Raw genomic sequence first — 19,904 nt, 5'->3', positions numbered from 1 at the left:
CCGCGCAATTTTGCAGCCTGCAGTGTGTTTCACACCCTGCTGCAGCGCTGCAAATTTGTAAGTGTAGCCAAGCCCTAAAACTATAAGCACCTGTAAATCCCTTAACTGCGTATTTTAGCTGTTAACATATTGGAGGGTTTAAGTCCAACCCTTAAGATAACTCCTTTGGAAAAGAAGGGTATGAAGTGTTTCTAGAAAGCCAGCTTTCATACATACGCACACAGAAGTATCTTTCTGGGCTCTTATCATTGGAGGGAATGTTTTTCCCTGCTCTTACTAGTCATTTCATAAAAATTCAATATATAGTAACCCTACAATGACTGACATAGAATCTCATATGTTTTGCTACCCAATTGGGTTACTCCCCCTTACATTGGAGTAGCTGGTTCTTTGGAATGGGAAATATTAGCCTGTGAACAACCAGTTAACATGAGCAGTGGTGTCAGCACCACCTGTGCTAACACTTGAACTAAATTGCTGTTGGTGCTTGTGTATATGGGGAGATCACATCACCTTTGCCATGCCACTGCCAGGCAGTGGTCTAGTCTCTAGCACATGCCTGGTGGCTGCATGCATTGGTGGGCATGTGGTATATAGGGTTTTGGAGGGGAAAACATTAGAACTACTTACAACTTTGTGGAAGCCTTGGTTGCAACTCGATTTGGCTGGTGAAGGACACCAATACAATGCTCATAGAAAAGGGTCTGACTCTGTGTTCTGTCCCCCTGAGCCAGTCCAGACCTCACCGGTCTGTCTTTACCTTTGCTTCCAAATACTGGCAGAAGAAAAACCTACTAGATTCAGGAAAATGAGAGTTCAGTTCCTAGCTCTGCCACATGCTCACTATGCAATCTGGGGCAGGTCACTTCAACTGTACACCCACTTCTGCATCTGTGAAATGGGGAGAGTACATACCCCACTGCTGTTAGTATCCATCAGACATGAGGAAATTTTAGCTTGAGAGAGATCTATTCCCCCCCCCTTTTTTTTTTTTCAGAAGTGCAAGGTATAAACAGCTTAAACCTCATGCTGGCAGCAGTTTAAAAAATCTTCAGCACAGTGTTTATGGAATACAGATAAATAAATGGTGGTAAAAATGGTCTTTTAACCCCTCCCATCCCCCAAAAATCCTAGTATCTCATAACTGACAAAGGAAACAGCATGATGTGCTGTGGTGGGATTGGATTCTCTTGTCTAATGTCAAGAATAGTCATCAATATTTATAGGACACCCATGCTGCTGTGGCATTCTCAATGATGGGCAGAGTATGAGGCTTTTTTTGTTCATCTTAAGGGATTTTTAAGGTTAACTAGGAAAGACTTTAGCTGATTGCTCTGCCAGGCACTGTCTCATCAGAGGTGATATATGCAGTATGTATACTAATGTACACTTAAGCGATAAAGCAGAACTTTAAGGGTGAACAGAGGAAGAGAGTTCTTCTGTGTAATATGTATCTTTTACTATCAGTTAAATGAACTGATGGGGATGGAACCTCTCCTACACATGACAATGTCTCTCACTAAGGGGCCATACTCTTAAAACATCAGCCATGTGCCTGTCCTCCTTTCTAAAGTGTTGTTACAAGCCTGACCTTTTATCCGCTTACTGGGATAATAAAGAGAAACTCCACTTCCCATTTCAAACAGTAGAACCTTGCTAATGCTCTTATCACTGATCCGCACCCAGTAACTCATGCACACAAACTAGCTTCTCAGCAAAAATGTTTCACTGTAGTGAAGTACCACGTTTATCTTTGCAAAACTTAATACACCATAGTGGCTAGCATAGTATGAGATTATAAATAAATCAGTTGCATTATTGCTGCTATTTGGCTAATAGATCACGAGAAGCTCTCTCCCTCTTGATCTCTTGCTAACTCACAAAATTCAGTTATTCAGTAGATCCCTCAATTATTAGTGCAGACAAGTGAGGCCCCACTGTATTTAGGGGTGGCTTTACAGAGCACCTACTTATCTCTCAATTTAAACTGGCCGCTGGAATCCATATACCCTGAATTAAGCAGAACTGCATAGGTCTCAAGATTTTTATGCCTGCTTCTGAACTTTTCATTTACTGAACTCTGCTTGAGCAGAAATAGTTGGCAGAACCTTTAGAGTGTGGAAAATGCAGGTATTTCACTCTCTCAAATAGTTACCCATGTTCAGTACTACAAGATCTTTAAAGATTTTTATATACTGAACAGATGGGTGGTAGAATAGGCTTAAATGCACCGAAGTAAAAATAGGCCCCTTACTGCATACCCAATTACTGTGATGTAGCAGTGTCAAGCATTGCATCTTAACTCTGTGTGGGCACAAATAGGTTTAAAAGATTAGAATCCTGCATGTAGGACTGGTACTACCATCCATCAAGGCAGCTTCACTTTATGGTCTGATCTGGAAAGCAGTTTTTTAAAATATTATTCAGTCCCAGGATATAAACCAGCCACAGATGCTACAATTTAGCCCACAGCTCCAATTAATCAGGAGAAGACAGAAGTGTCAAAGCCAACATTGTCTCTCTAATATCAGTCTAAATCGCTTGTCCAAGCCAGGATGTCCTTGGCCAGCAGTCATCATTTTTAAACCTGTAAAAGGGAGAGCAAAATAATGGATTGCTCCTCCACCAGTGAGCGGAACCAATAGTAGTAAAGCTTTTGGGGAAAGAGGACTTAAGTCATTGCAGAGGATAGTATTCAAAAGACAATTGTGGCTGAATTGAGTGTAACCTGTCTGACAGTTGACTTTGTTTAAAAAAATAAATCCTTGTTCTGGTCCATATATGCCATGAACAAGGGAGAAAAACTGTAGCTGCTTCCTGGCTACTTATTTCAGCTGGCAACACAAGAATGCCTAGCTAGACTGTATTTACTAGCCAATTAAGAACAATTGCTCTGTTCACAGTGGGGTCCAACTGACTGATACCATGCTAAAGGAGGTGACAAATAAGTAGAGCCAATGTAGATACCCAGAATCTCTAGAAGAGCCTCCTGTGAGGATATTTCAATATATCCTAACAAAGCACTGAGTGCGGCACAGGAACTACAAAACACATAGGGTTAAAGTTGTTGTCTTATAAGCTATCCAAAGAAGGCAAAAGAGGCTTGGCTAAGATATTTTTCTTACTGCATGGTGATGGAACAGTTAATGCTAGGGCAGAATAAAGTGTAAGATGCCAGCATGGTTATCCCAGGGAGTGGGGGAATTGTCCTGTTGGGATCTAGTTCAGAAATGCACATATTTGGGCACAGCGATCTTTTCTTGTGTGTAAATCTAGGATTTGACTAGTTCATCCATTAATAGAAATAAAGCCTTTTGCTCACATCTTTCCACAGCTGTTCTACAGTTTTGTGTGCTGCTATCTTATTAGCAGAGGAAATGGTGGTATGTTAGTAGTGATGAAACATCTCTAGATAGACAAATTACTCTGAACCAGCTTAATTCATAGCTGTATTGGGTGGTTCCTCAAATATTTCTCTGACACTTGCTTTTTTTGGTCTCTAGTGTCATGGTTAACAACTTTAGTCTAAACTTGAGTTCGAATTTTTATTAGTAAAGCCAACCCATTTAGTGGCTTTTTCTTTGGGAGGGGGCAGATAGAGATGAAGGGAGAGTTGGGAAGGGTCGATCATCTTGAAGAGAGCTGGTAACTGTAATTAAAAAAATTTGACTCCTGGCAAGCCAGGGGTAACCATAGCACAGTTCTTTGTATTATCAGTTTTGATACATTGGGTATCTTGTTTTGCATAATCCTGAAAATTTTGGCTTGGGTGTCCTGGATGGGAGAGTACTAGAACACAGCTTGTTCTAAAAATACCCTGCTAAAAATACTTGAAGCACAATGTACATAGGTATTGGAGGTTTTCCCTTCCATATAAACAGAAATGGGTTCACAAACAACTTGCATCTTTTTGGGGGCGTGGGGGTGCTACTGAAAGTCCTAACATTAGCTTCACCCACATTCTTGTAACTCATCCTCTCCATTTTCAGGTAGGAATGTGTTTTTTTTTTTTGTTTGTTTTTTTTCCCCACTCAAATCTACAAGAAGTCTCCTTTTAACCTAGGAAAATGCAGCTCTGCACTGAATTAATTTGATAGATGCTCCAGAGAGGTCTGAATGGAATCACAGCTCAGTCATACAGTAGTATTCAAAGAGGAACCTGTCCCACCTTAGACTGTGGCTACACTAAACTTACAGCCATGCAGCTGCATAATATAACCACTCTAGGCCAATGGGAGAGAGCTCGGTAGCTGTGTGGCAGCTCTCCCACTGACATAGTGATACGTACATGGTGTTAGGTTGGCATTACTTATGTTGCTTGGGGGATGGCTCTTTCACACCCCTGAGTGACCTAACTTTATCCTGCAGTAAGGGCAGGGCTGGCTCCAGACACCAGCCTACCAAGCACATGCTTGGGGCAGCACCTTGGGACGGGGCGGCGCTCAGGGTTTATTTTTGGTTTTGTTTGGCCTGGCAGTGCTGGGGGGAGGCGGGGCTTGGGCAGCGCAGCGCTCGGCTGGGGCGGGCTTCACTCAGCTCGGCACGGCACTCGGGCGACTTGGGTGGTGCAGGGCGGTGCTCGGGAGGGGCAGGGGACTTGGGGGTGCGATGCTCGGGGCGGGGCAGCACTTTTGCTTGGAGCGGCAAAAATGTTAGAGCCGGCCCTGAGTAAGGCCTTAAATGCCTAGAGAAACCCTACAGGATTCAAGCAGCTCTCATGGGGGTAGAATATATAGTCTAATAGAGGCTCTAATGTGCCTTTAATTTGGGACTGACAACTTCTTTATGGCTACAAGGAGTCTAGTGGCACCTTAAAGACTAACAGATTCATTTGGGTATAAACTTTTTTGTGGGTAAAAAACCCGCTTCTTCAGATGCATGGAGTGAAAAGTACAGACGCAGGCATTATACTGATGCATGAAGAGAAGGGAATTACCTCACAAGTGGGGAACTACTATTGACAGGGCCCTGGCCCATCCCCAAACCCCTAAGGAGGCCCCATTCTTACTGTGAGCGGTGTGGTGTGGTGTTTTTTATTGTTTTTAGTCTCCCAGACATAGAACGCCACTAATTTACACACTACATAGCCCTCAGATCCTCATGCTCTTGCCCCACCTGTCAAAGGTTTAGTAGATTGCTGTAGGGAGGTCTTGACCAAGATTTCGTGTTCAATAAACAACTATAGTGTAGGGTACTGTGTAGAAAGGCATTACTGTTGTAGTCCAAAAGAACTACAGGGTAGCTTGTCAGTCCTACAGCTTTGTGAACAGCATGTACACTTCCAGGGGATCCTATCTCATTAACAGAAGTGATGTGTGGGCAAGCTTCTGCATCTTATCAAATCTGAAACTTGACACTCTTGCCCTCACTTCTCCCAAGATTTGCATGGCAGGGTTTTGGCTACACAACTTGCCTCAATCAAAGGAAGCTGTAGCCATATAATCAAATTCTTGATAGGCTTCTTGAGCAGCTTAAGCAGTTAATATTTCTGAGCATGTTTATAGGCTCATGAGTAGGATCTCCTGGTCTGAGTGGCGGGTTTTTAGAGAAGACAACCAGCAGTTTCAAGTGCTTTCCCTTCTTAAATATGATGGAAGCTGTTGGCATGTCCTCTGTCGAGCACTAACTTTAATCTGTGTTTACAAACTATAATATGCCATTTTACATGTACATGTTTTAGATTTAGATTGGATTAATTTTTTTAGAAGGGATGTAAATGCTCCTGTTTCATAGCAGAGATGAACCATTCACTGACTTGGGTAGGGAGAGTGAGGAGGTTAAGAAGAAACTTCTCCATATGGGCTTTCTGCTCACTTAAAGGTTTCTTGCACCTTTTATCCAAAGGCTCCAGCACTGGCTGTTGTAGACTGTGGGTGGGACTAGATAAATGGACCACTGATGTGATGTAGTATGACCGTCCCTATGTTCCCTGTAAATAGGAACACTCATTGTAACCACTTTTTCTTCTCTTCTTTATCTTCCAGATCAGTGTGCGAGTTACCACCATGGATGCTGAGCTGGAGTTTGCCATCCAGCCCAACACCACGGGGAAGCAGCTCTTTGATCAGGTAAAGTGACACAACTTCAGAAAACATGCACTTAGTACTGACTTTGCTAGCGCCTCTCTTCTCCCCCCCCCCCACCTTCATAACTCCTCACCCATTAACACACACTCGTCACTGACTTATTTATTTGAGGCCTTTAAAAGAGACTACATGGCCATTAGACTCTCATCAAGGAACTGCATGGTTTTTTATCCCCACCTCATTATTTGTATATTTTAATTCTGAGTGTGCCGGGAGCTATATCTGCCCCCAAAGTGCTTCCACTCTTGGGCAAATTGCATACCAAGAGGAGGGGAGAGGCTAAAATATACAATCATCATATTTTTTAAAAATATTAACTGTCCTGAATCACCTCTCTCACTACCATCATCTATTAGCTTATTGTAGGTGTGTTCGTAGAAATAGCCCCTGGGAGGCATTTGAAAGAGTCGTGCCTATTCAAAATAAAAACTCCCCTTTGTACAAGTGTCAGCAAATGAGTTCAGTGAAATGATGTGCACTATAACATGTGCCAGACTTTGACAAGGCGATTCTTACTACTGTAAGTCACTTCCTAGGTTCAGCTGTCTTTATCTTGGTGCACTGGCTTTCCTCTGCATTCTATGCTCACTGGCAGGGTGGATTCCCTTCCCCCGCTCCCCTCTAGCTCAGGCTAAACAGAAGCAGGGAGACATATGCAGCCCAAACGTGGAGCTGTGAAGCCATGGACATTATCAATCGCAGCTGTTGAGAAACTGACAGACTCCATTACACATCTCCTCTGTAATCCCAGGGGCCTTATCCAGGCTACTGCCCAGCCGCTCAGAGCATCCGTTCAGCCTGTGGAGAGTGATGCAATCATGTCTTGTAGACAGTAGGGACTTTGTCGAGCTGCCGTTGGGGGAGGTGGCATGCAGTAGAGGTGGAAGGAGGAAGAGATCACAGGCGTTGGCTGCTTGCAGAAGATTCTGTGAACAATAAGTCTTATTTTCATTTTCTTTTGCCTGATTCCTTCATGTGTTTGTTTAACATGGGTGTGGTTCAGAAGAAACCCTAGACATTCTGGGGCCAGTCTTTGCACCGCATCTGGGCTAGTGAGGAAAGAAAAATCAATTATGGTTACTTTACCCATAAAGCTGACTATCTCATTTGAGACCAAAAGGCTTAATTTTGTACCGCAAGATCACTTAAAGGTTTTTTTCCTTTCAAACACTTGACTGTTTCAATGTGCAGATAGTAAATGTTCCCTCTTCTGATGTTTCGCTGCAATATAGAGGAATAGGTTGACAGATTAGTATACTATTTTTGTGACAGCAGTGCCTCAAGATAGTCAATGAATTAAACCTCTACTTCTTCCCAAAGCCTTGACTTAAGGAGGGCTTGGATGGGCTGTTGAGGCTACTGCCGTTGAGTAATATGTGAACACTTCTAGCCTTGTGACCCACCCTTTAAATATAACCATTGCATGATCCATCGAAATGACATTGTTGAAACCAACCAGCATGAGTGTACACAAATAAGTGTAGGGGACAATGAATTGTTAGTTCATTCTGTATCTGGCATTTCAAGTGTTACTGCAGTATGATGGAATAAAATTAAGAGCTTGATGTTCTCAAAGTTTGTCCTCCCTTGAAACTACTGTCTTGTGTTGTTTTTTGGGGTGTGAGGTGGGGTTCACCATGTCTACTGTTCAAGGGTCAGGCTTTAATACTCTTAACCCCACAGAGTAAGATGCTATTCAGCAAGCACACCACTGACTTTAGTGGATGTTCTTGCAGGTGTAACTGTTAACCAGTGAGAGTAGAGGGTTCCGAATCTTGTCCATGTTGGTCTGCAATTTTGATGGCTATGTGCCCCTAGGGTAGCAGAACATTTCCACAAAGTACACACTGATGCTGAATTTAGTCTTTCCAGTGAATAAGTCTGTATTTGAGAAGCATCTATCATTCATCATATAAACTTTCTAATTTTTAATCATTGATGATGTTCTTTTGTCATTCATAGCCCAGGGAGAAAGCAGTATCGATTTGGCTTTTGAGGATTTTTGGCCAATGTAGCTTGTTTTTAGGCACTGGCTTTTTTTTTTAGTTACCTGGGTGCCCAAATATTTTGACACCTTAAGTGGTCTGACACACATTCATCAAAAGGTTTGGAGCATCCACAGCTGGCATGTTAATGCTATGCCGTGCTAGGAGCTCCTGAAAATTTAGACCATTTTTCATAGGCGCCTAAAACCTGGTTTAAATCTAAACAGTCATTTATTGAAAATGTTTGCCACTACTTTTGAGCAGAATTTATTTTTGTCAAGACTAAAATATTTTTCTGCTTGCCTCTTACTTCCCTTCGCCCCCCACCCCCGGTTTCTCCCCATTACTTGAACTATTAAAGGTCCTACTTCCCTCCCTCACCCAAAGTCTAAAAGACTGATGCATAGTTGAGTCGAGATACCAGATCTTCAAAGATTAGAAGGCTGAATCTTAAAACCATGTAGAAGCTTCACTAATGGGTTAATCTTGAAATTCTTCCATTAAGATTTTTAAATGAATGAGTGGTAATTTGACCCACAAGGAGAGGAAGATACACTGGTATATGACTAAAGTTTTCCACAATACATCAGAGCCAGGATACAGAACAGTTCCTCTGCTACCTTTCTCAAGGTCTCATTTTTCAATTATCTGCATTATTACAGCTGTCAGATATATACTAAAATATTAAAGGAGAGAAATTTCACTAAATGGTGGTATGTCCATCCACTTTGTGCCTTGACAAGGGCAAAGAAGGTTCTTGCAGGCTTCCCAGTAGGCCGTATCTGGTTAATACACAATATATGGACAGTTGAATGATCTAGCTATAGCATGCTATGGTTGCCATCTAGAAGCTTGTCTGATTTGTAATGTCCTGCTGCTTACTCCACAGGGAGTATGTGAAAGTGGTGTGTGTAGTCCTTGACAGCTGTGCATGTCTGCCTCACTCTGACTCTGGCAGTTCTAGGAATATGGCACTGGGGGTTGGGGCAGTCAGATGAGGGCTAGGCACTGAAAGTGCCATTTAGCTAAAGGACTCCAGAACAACAGTGTCTTCAAAGGGAAGCTCTTGAGTTGGGAAGATGAAGGTTCTGCTAAGGAAAAGTGAGTGGTCTAGACACACTGAGGAGTGAGATGAGAAGTAGGCATTGCATTTATGGGTATCAAGGCTGCCCTCTTGTCTGTCGTAGGCTGAGCTGCTGAACTGCAGGAGGGGTGAGGAATTTTAGAATCTGCTGCTACGTCAGTGCAATGATAAAGAATCTAATCTGTCCTCTAATGTTGCCCTGGCATTCAAAAACTGTCTCTGGACAATTGCACGAGGGGGGAAGTTTGATTGCAAAGGAAACAGTCCATTCAGCTTCAGCAACAATGGGAAACGTATTGCTCCTGTCTTGAAATAAGTCTGATTATTCTGTATTTTTGTTTCTTGACCAAATGTTCTAGCCTGCAAAGACTGCCCTGGTTTGTAATTCTGAACAAAATGTTATGTTGGTTCTTTCAGAAGTTTACAACTGAACATTGACTTAATATAGCTTCAAAACTTTACTATGAAGAAGAAAAATGCTGCTTTCCTTTTTTTATGTAGTTAACACAGGATTGTACTATATTTGCTTTTTTGTCTCTTCTGCTGCCTGATTGTGTTCTTCGGGTTCCAAATGAGGTGTGTGATTGACTGGTCAGTTTAACTCTGGTGCTCATAATTCTGAGGTTCTTCTGTATTTAAGCTGGCTCAGAGAACCGCTTGTCATGAAAAGTACCATCAGGCATTATAATCCAAACATGGCAAAAGAGTTCAGGGCTATATTGGAATATTTTAAACTGTTGCTCAGAATAGAACCGTGTAAAATAATGAGTTGATAAGTATAACTAGAAAGACCAAAGAGCTTGGATGCAGCAGCTGATGTAGGGAATTTCAACAATATGCATGGAACAAGCTTCACGATGGATGTTAAATTGGGGATTTTTTGGAAACCAAATACTGGAGTTCTACCAAATGATCTAACCTGGCAGGGGATGGTGAAGGGAGAGGGGCATGAAATGGGCGCAGGGCTGTCCTCTGGTAATTTTTTTTTGCTCAGTTATAAATACTACTTGTGCCCTCATTCAATGGACTGCAGCCAAATCATCCCTGCCTGTTTGGTTAGCCCTGGTTGGAATCCTTCTCTTGCTTCCACACTCTTCCTGCATCAAGTTCAAATGCCTCTACCTACTACAGTTCTGCAATGCTGGGCTCTGTCATCCTCGATTTCACCACCACTTGTGCAGCGCTTTGCCAATCACCTTGCCTCTCTGATCCCTGTGTCTCTTTTTTTCCTTTGCACCTCATGTATCTTCCTCCTCCCTCCCCCACCCAAGGCCTTTACATCTGCTCTCTATCCTCTGCACCTGATATAATGCACTTGCATAAAGAGTGAGGTGGTTTTTCCTAAAAGCTCACTTCTTGCAGCTAACCGTTCTCTTCTGTTCTTACCTAGTAGTTCTCATTTTTTTTTGATGTAGACCTGTGCCAAGCCGCAAATGCATATTCAAATAACTTAGAGCCATTTCTCCACCCTGTCCGCATGCTGTCTAATTTGGACTGTAGACTTTTATGGTAGGGGGCATATCTTCTGTCTGTGTAAAATGACACATGTACCTCTGATGCAGTTCAGAACTGCATTTCTTGCCACAGCTACTAATGGACTTTTTGGACTGCACATTTTAGCTGCAACTCTTGCTTTGCCATTACATGGGCCTTGAGGTTTGCTGTTGGCTTTGCCTCTTGACCAAAGAGATTTTCGGTACAATGGGTAAGACCCAAATGGAACCAGGTTATGGTGCTCTGGCTCTGGTGTAATTACTTCTAGGCTTATAGTTGTACTAGCTGCTTTAAGTTATGGCATGCTCTTAGGACAAAATTGGGTCAGCAGTCACTTCTGCACTGCGCCTGGCAGCCACATCTTTCAGCACCTTGTTGAGACCCCACCCCCACCCCGAACTGCTAAAGCCAGACTGTTTTATGTAGCTGTATTGGGATCTTCTCAGGCCTAATCTTGATGCTTCCTGGAGCCTTGTCAAGGGGGGTGACTTTCTGCTCCGTTCCAAACAGACTCCTAGCACGGGCATTCCCTTTCTTTCATTGAGAGTAAATGAGACTTTGAATGTAGGAATTTGTTAGATCTGAGTTGAGCTGTTCCCTTCTTACTAAACTTAGCAAAACTAGCACCCAGCTTGTGGTCAAACCTTCTGATACACAACTGTAATGGATATGAACATATTGTAGTATGTGCATTTGACTTCATTCAGACACATTCAAGTGCAGCCTGTGTATAGCTCTCCCTACATTATGTATATTTGACCTGCCAGTGAGCTTATTGGACCTCTTCTCTTTGTGGCTACCAGGCTCACCTTAACTAAAAGTGCAGCAAAAAATTGTTGCCCTGTGTTCATTTTAAATCACTTCAAATATGAATTGACACTAATTCTGACACTGTTAGTTCCCATGACTTTCATCTTATTAAACAGTGGTTTCACTAGAGCAGGGTGGAGTTTGTGGTTGGCTGCAGAGATGGTTTCACAGTAGTTTATTTTTAAGTGCTGACATTTGTTAAACTCCCTCTACTTTTTCTATACTACTGAACATTAGCAGAAGTTGAAAACTCGGTAGCTTTCTCCATGACAGAGCAGCCTGAGACTATAAAGGCTACTCTCCTGCTTGCCTCTTTCTGTAATGGAGTCTGGGTTCTAAGCTGTTATTTCTATAACCAACTACTTTGATTAATGTATTGATCCACCCAAGGGATGCATGAGTCCTTTTGTCTTGCCGGTCTCCAATAGCTTCAGATAGGTTCTATTACAGCCTTTTGTTCACTTCTAATATCTGGCTTTTGTTTTCCCCCAACTGCACGTGCAATTGTAGGCCTGACTTAAGTATAGAACTAGGAAAATTACATACATGCACAGACAATTTTCAGTTGCAAATGGTCAGCAGGGTGCTCGTATAGCACTTGTATAAACCAGTACTAGTTATTGATGTGTTTATTCCATAGGGTCTCAGTATTATGTGTTTTCCTAATTATTCAGTTGTGTTAGATGCCTCTGAATGTCAACACTTTTCAGCTGAATAGTGAAACTGTAGCACTCTACAGATAACTGATGGGAGGCTCTTTTAGAATTTAATGTGGCTTGTGTAGTTGCAGCAGAGCGCTGGAGGAGAGCTCTCCCAGTGCTCTTTTTTTTTTTTTTTTTTTTAAACACACACACAAAAAAACCCCACCTCCACAAGGGGCGTGGCTCCCAGTGCTGCTGCATTGGCACTTTACAGTGCTGAAACTTGCTGCACTTGGTGGGGAGTGGGGGTGTGTGGATTTTTTTCCCTTCTCCAACCCCTGAGCCAGGAAAGGTGCAGCACTGTAAAGTGCCAGTGTAGACAAATCCTTAGTTATGGAGCTACAGGTCAGTCAAGGGACTCTGCTGCCCTCACTCTGCTTAGCTCCTTGGCTATGGCTACACTTGCACTTCAAAGTGCTGCCGCAGCAGCGCTTTGAAGCGCTAAGTGTAGTCAAAGCACCAGCGCTGGGAGAGAGCTCTCCCAGCGCTGTCCATACTCCACCTCCCTGTGGGGAATAACGTACAGCGCTGGGAGCCGCGTTCCCAGCGCTGGGGCTTTGACCACACTGGCGCTTTGCAGTGCCGCAATTTGCAGCGCTGGAGAGGGTGTGTTTTCACACCCTGCTGCAGCGCTGCAAATTTGCAAGTGTAGCCATGGCCCTTGGGTGGTTCTTCCTTCACTGCTGTTAGAGTGGTCAGTAAAGCACCTGTGAAATGGCAACTCTCCCTAGTTTGTGGATTAGCATGAAGACTGCAACATCAACACCAACACCAATTTATTCCCCCCCCTCCACGCCCTCATTGCGTGTGGATTAAAGGTAAAATATAGCATGGCTTGAGACTCTTAATACGTAACTGTTACATTGTGGGTCTCTGCCCCCTCAGTACTGCTACATATGGTGCAGAACACTGTTTGTTTCATTCTAAATTTGTTTAATTATAGATGGGGTAAATGATTATCTGTGATGGACAAACTGCATATTCAGTAGGTAGCTTGTTCCTTTAAACTGCTTCGGAATCCTACCCCACACCCCCAATCCCATCCCATTCTCCCTCTAAATATTTCCTTTGAGACACTCTTCCTACCATAATGCCACCAGCTACATGTTGTTTTACTATCTTTGACTACCGTGTGGTTACCAAGAGGAAGCAGTAGTTGACTTAGTTGAGGTGCTCTTCCTGGTACAGATGGGGTTTTTCTTTTTTTTTCTTTTGAAGGTGTGGTGGTGTGCAGGCTGGACTTCTCTAACTAGAATTTAAATCCAGATAGTTTTGTTCAAATAAATCCATGTTTAGGTTGGTGGAATTAATTTTTTATTTCCTACCTACAGAAGTAGCAATAAGACACCATTAAGTGGAAGCTGCTTGAAATTAAAAAAAATCACATGAATTCAATCTTCTGCATGCCTTGACTTCGTACAACACCGTACAGCCAAATCTCAAAACGGACGTGCAGAGTCCCCTTCCACTTCCCCCCCAGCCCTACTCTGCTGCAGGCTTCTTTCCAACCCACAGAGCAGCTCTACTTTTGACCTGTTCAGCACCTAGTAATTAAACTCAGTCTTGTTAGTCTACTTCTTTCTCCTCCTGTTTTATTACCTCCTCTGGATGTGCAGCCTACATCACACTTCTTTGTCAGAGCCCTGGTAGTGACTCCCTAGCCAGCCTCTGCAGTTTCTGGAACTACTTGTTGGAGACAGCAGCTATCAGCTACTGGTGAACACTTAAGTGGCAACTGATGCCTCCGGGCAGAGGATCAGCCCTGCATTAGATAGGAAGTTGGGAATTGTAGCCAGCAACCAGTGGAAATATTTAAAAATTTGACTCATTGCCCTAAATGAACATGCAGTGGAGGTTTAGGACCACACCCCTCCTATTTTGAGCAAAAAACAGTTTGGTTCCCCAAAATCTTATCTCTGGCTTTGTATCCACATGCGCCCTCTACCTACCACAGTCAAAGCCTCTGCATCTATCATACCACAATAGCACTTCTGATTTATTAGGTCAGATCACAATATTCCTCTCCCATATTGTAAGCACAGTCCTACAAAGCTTCTAATTCTTGATAGTAAGAAACACTGACAGCTCTTCCCTGTACCTCCCAGAAAAATTTATCTCTAGCCTTGATCTGGGCTGGGCAGTCCAGTTTACTACATCTACCCTTAGAATTTTATAACTGCTCTAATACCACATACTCTGTTTTTATTGTGTTGTATACTTTCTGGACAAGACATGAGTATGGGACTCCTAGACAATTTTTATATAATACAGTATCTGCCATATGAAGTGAAGAAAGTAGGTATTGTCCTAACTACACAACATGATTGAGTGGGAATGTGGGGTCATAATTACGTGGTATGTCAAGTGGGGGTAAAACACCATCAAAACAGAGTATGCCAGACTTGTGAGCATTTTAAATCCTCTTTGCACAGGGGTGTATGACTACAGAATATGTAATGAATCAATTAAGTCCCTAGTTTGGGAACCTAGGAATTTATAAGTTTGGATATTCATAAACTCAAATTTTTTGGCTTAAATTAGAACACAGAGGTGTTAAAAATTTTCTTAAATAATTGAATCCACAAACATAACTCATTACACTTTTCAGTTGAGGATTTTTTACAATCTTGTCAAGTCAAATGGTAACATCCTGTTTATGTGGAGCTACTTACCTAGTAGGTATGGGCACTGGACTGCCTAAAGCTATGAGCTTCAACTTGCTCGTACTGTACAGCTTCCACAAGCCTATCCCCGTGGAATCCTTACGCACAGCCAGTTCAGCACCAAAGTAAGAGTCTGAAGATGTGTGTGTGCAGATTTCAGGTAGGTAGAGGGCGCATGTGGATACAAAGGACCAGAGTAGATTTGGTTTGACACATACATGGTTTGAGGTCCAAGTTTTAATGGTTGTCTGTATGCAACTCCAAAACCAACCACCCAACCTTAAAGTAAACAAAGGTTGTAGGACTCATTTGAGGACTTTTATTTATGATAAAAATAATGAAAATTTCAAGCTTCTTAGCAAAGTCAGGTGATTATGGCATGCTTCAGAAAGAAAATATTTTTTGAGTAAGTTACATTGGGAAATTAAAACCTGGCTTGTAACAGAAAGCTATGAACTCTAAGGAGTTATGGCTGAAATTTTCAGCTTCTCCCTTGTAGCCCCGTGACTACATCTTATTCAGAGTGCTCACTGTCCTTTATGCTCATTGCTGAGCATATGCTAGCACATACTCAAATGTGGAGCCTATCAAGGCCCATAGCAATGGGGAAAGAGCCTGTATTGAATCGCTCCTGTAATTCTGGATTCTAGAGCAATGCTGTAATGCTTAAGAACCATTGGTCTGACCCAGTTTATGTTCATCTAGCCCCGTGTTCTGTCTTCCGACAGTGGCCAGTGCAAAGTTCCCCAGAAGGAACAAATAGAACAGGTAATCATCAAGTGATCCACCCCCCACTGTTGCCCAGTCCTTCTGGCAGACAGAGGTTAGGGACACCATCCCTGCCCATCCTAGCTAATAGCCATTGATGGACCTATCCTCCATGAACTTATCTAGTTCTTTTTTGAACCCTGTTATAGTCTTGGCCTTCACAACACCCTCTGGCAAGGAGTTCCACAGGCTGACTATGCATTGTTGTGTGTATGGGGGAAAATACTTTCTTTTCTTTAAACTTGCTGCCTATTAATGTCATTCGGTGACCCCCAGTTCTTGTGTTTATGAAAAGGAGTAAATAACATTTACTTTATAAAATCATGACTGGTGTGGAGAGACATGTATCATATTTCTCCCCCCCCCCCCCGTTGTCTTTTCCAAGATGAAAAGTCCCAATCTTTTTAATCTATCATATGGCGGACCTTCCATACCACTTATTTTTGTTGCCCTGTTTTTGAACCTTTTCCAATTCGCAGTATTCAAGATGTGAGTGTATCATGGATTTATATAGTGGCAATATATTGTCGTCTATCTATCCCTTTCTTAATGATTCCCAGCATTGTTTGCTTTTTTGACTGCTGCTGCACACTGAGTAGATATTTTTTCAGAGAACTATCCACAATGACTCAAAGATCTTTCTTGAGTGGTAACAGCAACTTAAACCCCATTTTATATGTATAATTGGGATAGGTTTCCAATGTGCATTACTTGGCTTCTAAGCCATCTCACTGACAAACAAGGACTTCAAATAGAAGTTGGAAGAGTCTTGTCTATTTAATTTTTATTTTTTCAATTTCTTCATGGTTGCTTATAGGGAGCAACAGTTTTAGCCACAACAGTTTAGCAGAGACAAAGCTCCCTAGGGGTACCTAGAAAAAACAACTTCACCCAATTAAGGGGCTTATGGAATACCTTTTTGCAGCCTTTTTTGTGCTGCACATAAGTGAACTGTGAGGAGCCAATGGAGATGCACTCAGCAGTAGCAAGAGTAATCTGAAATATTTCCTTGAAGAAATATTACAGTAGCATTTAAAGGGCTGATAGAGTGGTTAATGCATTAGCCTCCAAGATTGAAGTTAGCAATGCCTTTTGCCATTACCATAAGGGAAAGCTAGGATTCCATGGGCAGTGTTCATCAGGTCTACCCACCCACCCCAGAATGCATCCTCTTTCTGCAGCTATGGGTGGTTGTGGTGCTGAAGTCTTTTTGGAAAAGTGGCTTTGCCATTTACTTCAGGAACCAACTGTATACAAAATTAAACTTGGTTTCCAAAGGGTGACTGGAGCCAGGAATTGTTCTCTTAGAGGGAAACCTTGTAGGTGCTCTTGTTCAACCAGAAAATGAGATTACCCATTTTTCCCTCTCAAATTGTTCTTGGAGCATGTTCTCTTGGCTGTAGATTGGGCCAAGAGGAATGAAGTTAGACTAGTACCAAGCAACATGTATATTTTGCACAAAACCCTTTCTAAAACCTATACTATGGCAATTCAGAGCCTTGAGAGGAGTACTTTATTTTTTCCAGGGATGGGGAGGAGGGCTTATTAGGTATCTTCTCAGTAGTCCATGTCTGTCTCAATAAAGGACAGCTGGGCCCTTCTTAGTGGTATTTGAAGGTTCTCTCTCTAGAATAGTGGCTCCTGGGCTGCTTAACTTGTATACGTTTATGCTTCACTTCTATAGGATGTTGGTTCATTCTGTATCATTCTAGAACTCCTCATGCTATTCCTCCCCTTCTCCCCCCTCCCCCCAACCTTTAAACATCAGTCTTAAAGCATGTGGACACAAATGCAGGATCTATTTTTGGTAGGATGCGCACACATTAGATGCAAGTTTTGTGATCAGGCTGCTTCGTCTGATACATAAGTAGTTATGCTTCAGGTCTCTGTAAAATTAAATTGGTTTACATTTAAATGAAACTGGAGGAATAAAACTAATAGTGTTTGGTTTTTTGGGTTTTTTTTATTTTGTTAAAAGCAATAAACTATTCTAAAGGCTGCCTTCACAACCAGGATTTCTAGATACAAATAACTTTAGTTTAGATTTGACAGGAAGATGGGTTTTGTAGTTATTGGCATAGAGAGTAAAAGTTTAACATGACTTTTGTGGGCATTAAACAAATCGGCCCACCATATTGCTGCTGCTGCTGGATGTGGTGGTAGAATGTGTGTACTGCTGTGAAGCTAGAATACCAGGGCAAAGGCTACAGTGAAACTAGCCAACTTCATACATTCGGTAAAGCATTTTGTTCCCTTTTCACAGCATATGAAACAATGATAAACATGAAGGCTTTTTGACATGCAAAGCATTTTCAGCTAATTAAGTTTCACTATTGCCAAATCCAAACATCTAGTCATGAGTCAGGCCCTCCAAAAATCATGATTAAAGGGGAAAATTGGGGTTCTTGGCTTGCTTTCTGGAATTTGATGCTTTAGGGTTCCTTTTCTCAGTTCTTTCTTTGCATCTCTGAGGGCTGAAACTGTTTTTGTTTTTAAATGAGTGGGGGTTTGTCACCATAATCCTGTGACTCAGAGCTTGGGCTTTAAGAAAAGCACCATGTTGAGAGACTTGCAATAAAATTGCATTAGTAACAACGAAGCTTAAAGTAGAATGCAGATCTGGCTCATGTTGATCCTGGTTCCCAGGGCTTAAATTCTCTGATTATTTCCTGGAGCCCCCTGCCCCTCTTTGCTCCCTTCCCTGATTCAGGGCTCCAGGTTTCAGTTGCAGGGGGCCCTCAGGGCTTTCAGCCCCACAAGGGAGGGTGGCTGCTGGGGCTCTCAGGGGTTTAAAAATATTTACTGGCGCTCTGCTCTGGATGGCTCTGGCTGAATTTTAAGCCTTGCTTGTTTCTCATCTGATGTTTTTGGAAGCTGGGCAGAGTCCTTTTTCTCCCCCCCCCCCCCCCGCCCCCGCCCAATTCTGCTTCCTGGCCACATATTGTGCAGTGACCCCAAGTAGAAGACAAACCGTAATATCTCTTGACTTGGGAGCCCTAGTAGAAACTACTACTCCCATTTCTCATCTCTTAGGCTGGTGAGAGAGAGAGAGAAATCTGATATTCTCAAGAAATCTTACTCTTGGAAGAGCCTTCATGTCTTTCTCATCTCTTCCTTCTCTTCTCCCCCCCCCCCCCCCAACTTATGGGTAATTGAGGGAAAGAACCCCACTCCCAGAGAAAAGAAGCAAAACTTTAATTCTTCCAATTGTCTCTGAATAACGACTTGACACTAGAAGTTAGTGGACCAAATTCTGGTAGTGCAATCCCATTGTGGATGGGTTTCAAGGACATAACTGAAGGCAGAATGATCCAGTAAGGTGTGGATTTGCCCTAGCTAGTGCCTTTTTGTTAGTTTTTTTTTCTACTCAGACTAGTAAACCATTCACAGAATGGCATCTGTAATACCTTGTGTGGCAATGATCCCATGTGAAAAGAGATTCTGTAATGGGCCACTTGAAGTTTCCAATTCTAGCTATCAAGTTGAACATAATGAAAACTGTTAGTGGGCTGCTGGCTGGCTTCTCTCAGCAGAACGCTTAATACCTTGACCACCTTCCTGCAAAAAAAGGGGAGACACTATAACTTAAGGGCTTTCCTGGGAAGAGATAGCAAGTGATCCAACTTTCTGGTTGCATAATTAGAACCTAACTGTGAAAGGGGTTTAGGGTCAGGGAGCTATTGGGGTACTGAGGCATCCCAGGAGAAGTTAGTTTGCATGTAGAGGATTATTGAGAGAACAGGAATTCTCAAAGTTGAAAGGCAAGTTTAAGTATGTGTGTGAAACCCTAATTTTTAGAATTGTCACTCAAAATACTTCAGAATTAGTCATCACTGGTGTTGGCCATTTTGTTAGTGATTTAGAATGAGAAATTGAATGAGTAATGGTGAGAAACTGGGAAAAACTTCCCTAATGTGGACGTCACTTTCATGCATGTCAGTCAATGGCTTGTTCATACTTGTTTACAGGCATCTTTGATGGCATATTTAATGCTCTTCAAAGCAGTAGAGAGAGGGGATGGCAGATGTCTAGATTCACTTTTGTCATTGGGCATGCAGCAAATACAAAATCCTTTTGCCTTGTGGTGGTTCTCCAGTAGTCAGAACGCTGTGTGTGGGAGCAGTGCCAGAGACTCCATAGTCATCTTTTTCTTTAACTAGAAAGATGGAATGTATGAGCAACAGGAGCCTTATAGGGAAGCATGTGAAATTGGGATAAGAAGCATTGGGTGTAGCAAGGGACTGAAGAAACTGGTATTGCCCTAGAACAGTGGTTTTCAAACTCTTATTTTTTTCTGGGGACCCAGTTGAAGA

At 42.4% G+C, this 19,904-nt stretch overlaps 1 protein-coding gene across 1 annotated transcript in view; it reads left to right on the top strand.

Annotated features, from left to right (window-relative positions):
- The window catches only part of MSN (moesin), a 69,423-nt gene that overhangs the window by 33,949 nt on the left and 15,570 nt on the right, over positions 1-19,904 (top strand). Inside the window, exon 2 of the mRNA XM_039488792.1 lies at positions 5,985-6,068. Within this exon, the coding sequence (XP_039344726.1) occupies positions 5,985-6,068 (84 nt within the window). The remainder of the gene's footprint in view (positions 1-5,984; positions 6,069-19,904) is intronic.

This window comes from Mauremys reevesii, linkage group 9 (assembly GCF_016161935.1).
Source record: "Mauremys reevesii isolate NIE-2019 linkage group 9, ASM1616193v1, whole genome shotgun sequence".
NCBI lineage: Eukaryota > Metazoa > Chordata > Testudines > Geoemydidae > Mauremys > Mauremys reevesii.
The sequence above is the reverse complement of the archived record's forward strand: the minus strand, read 5'-3'. Positions and strand labels throughout refer to the sequence as shown.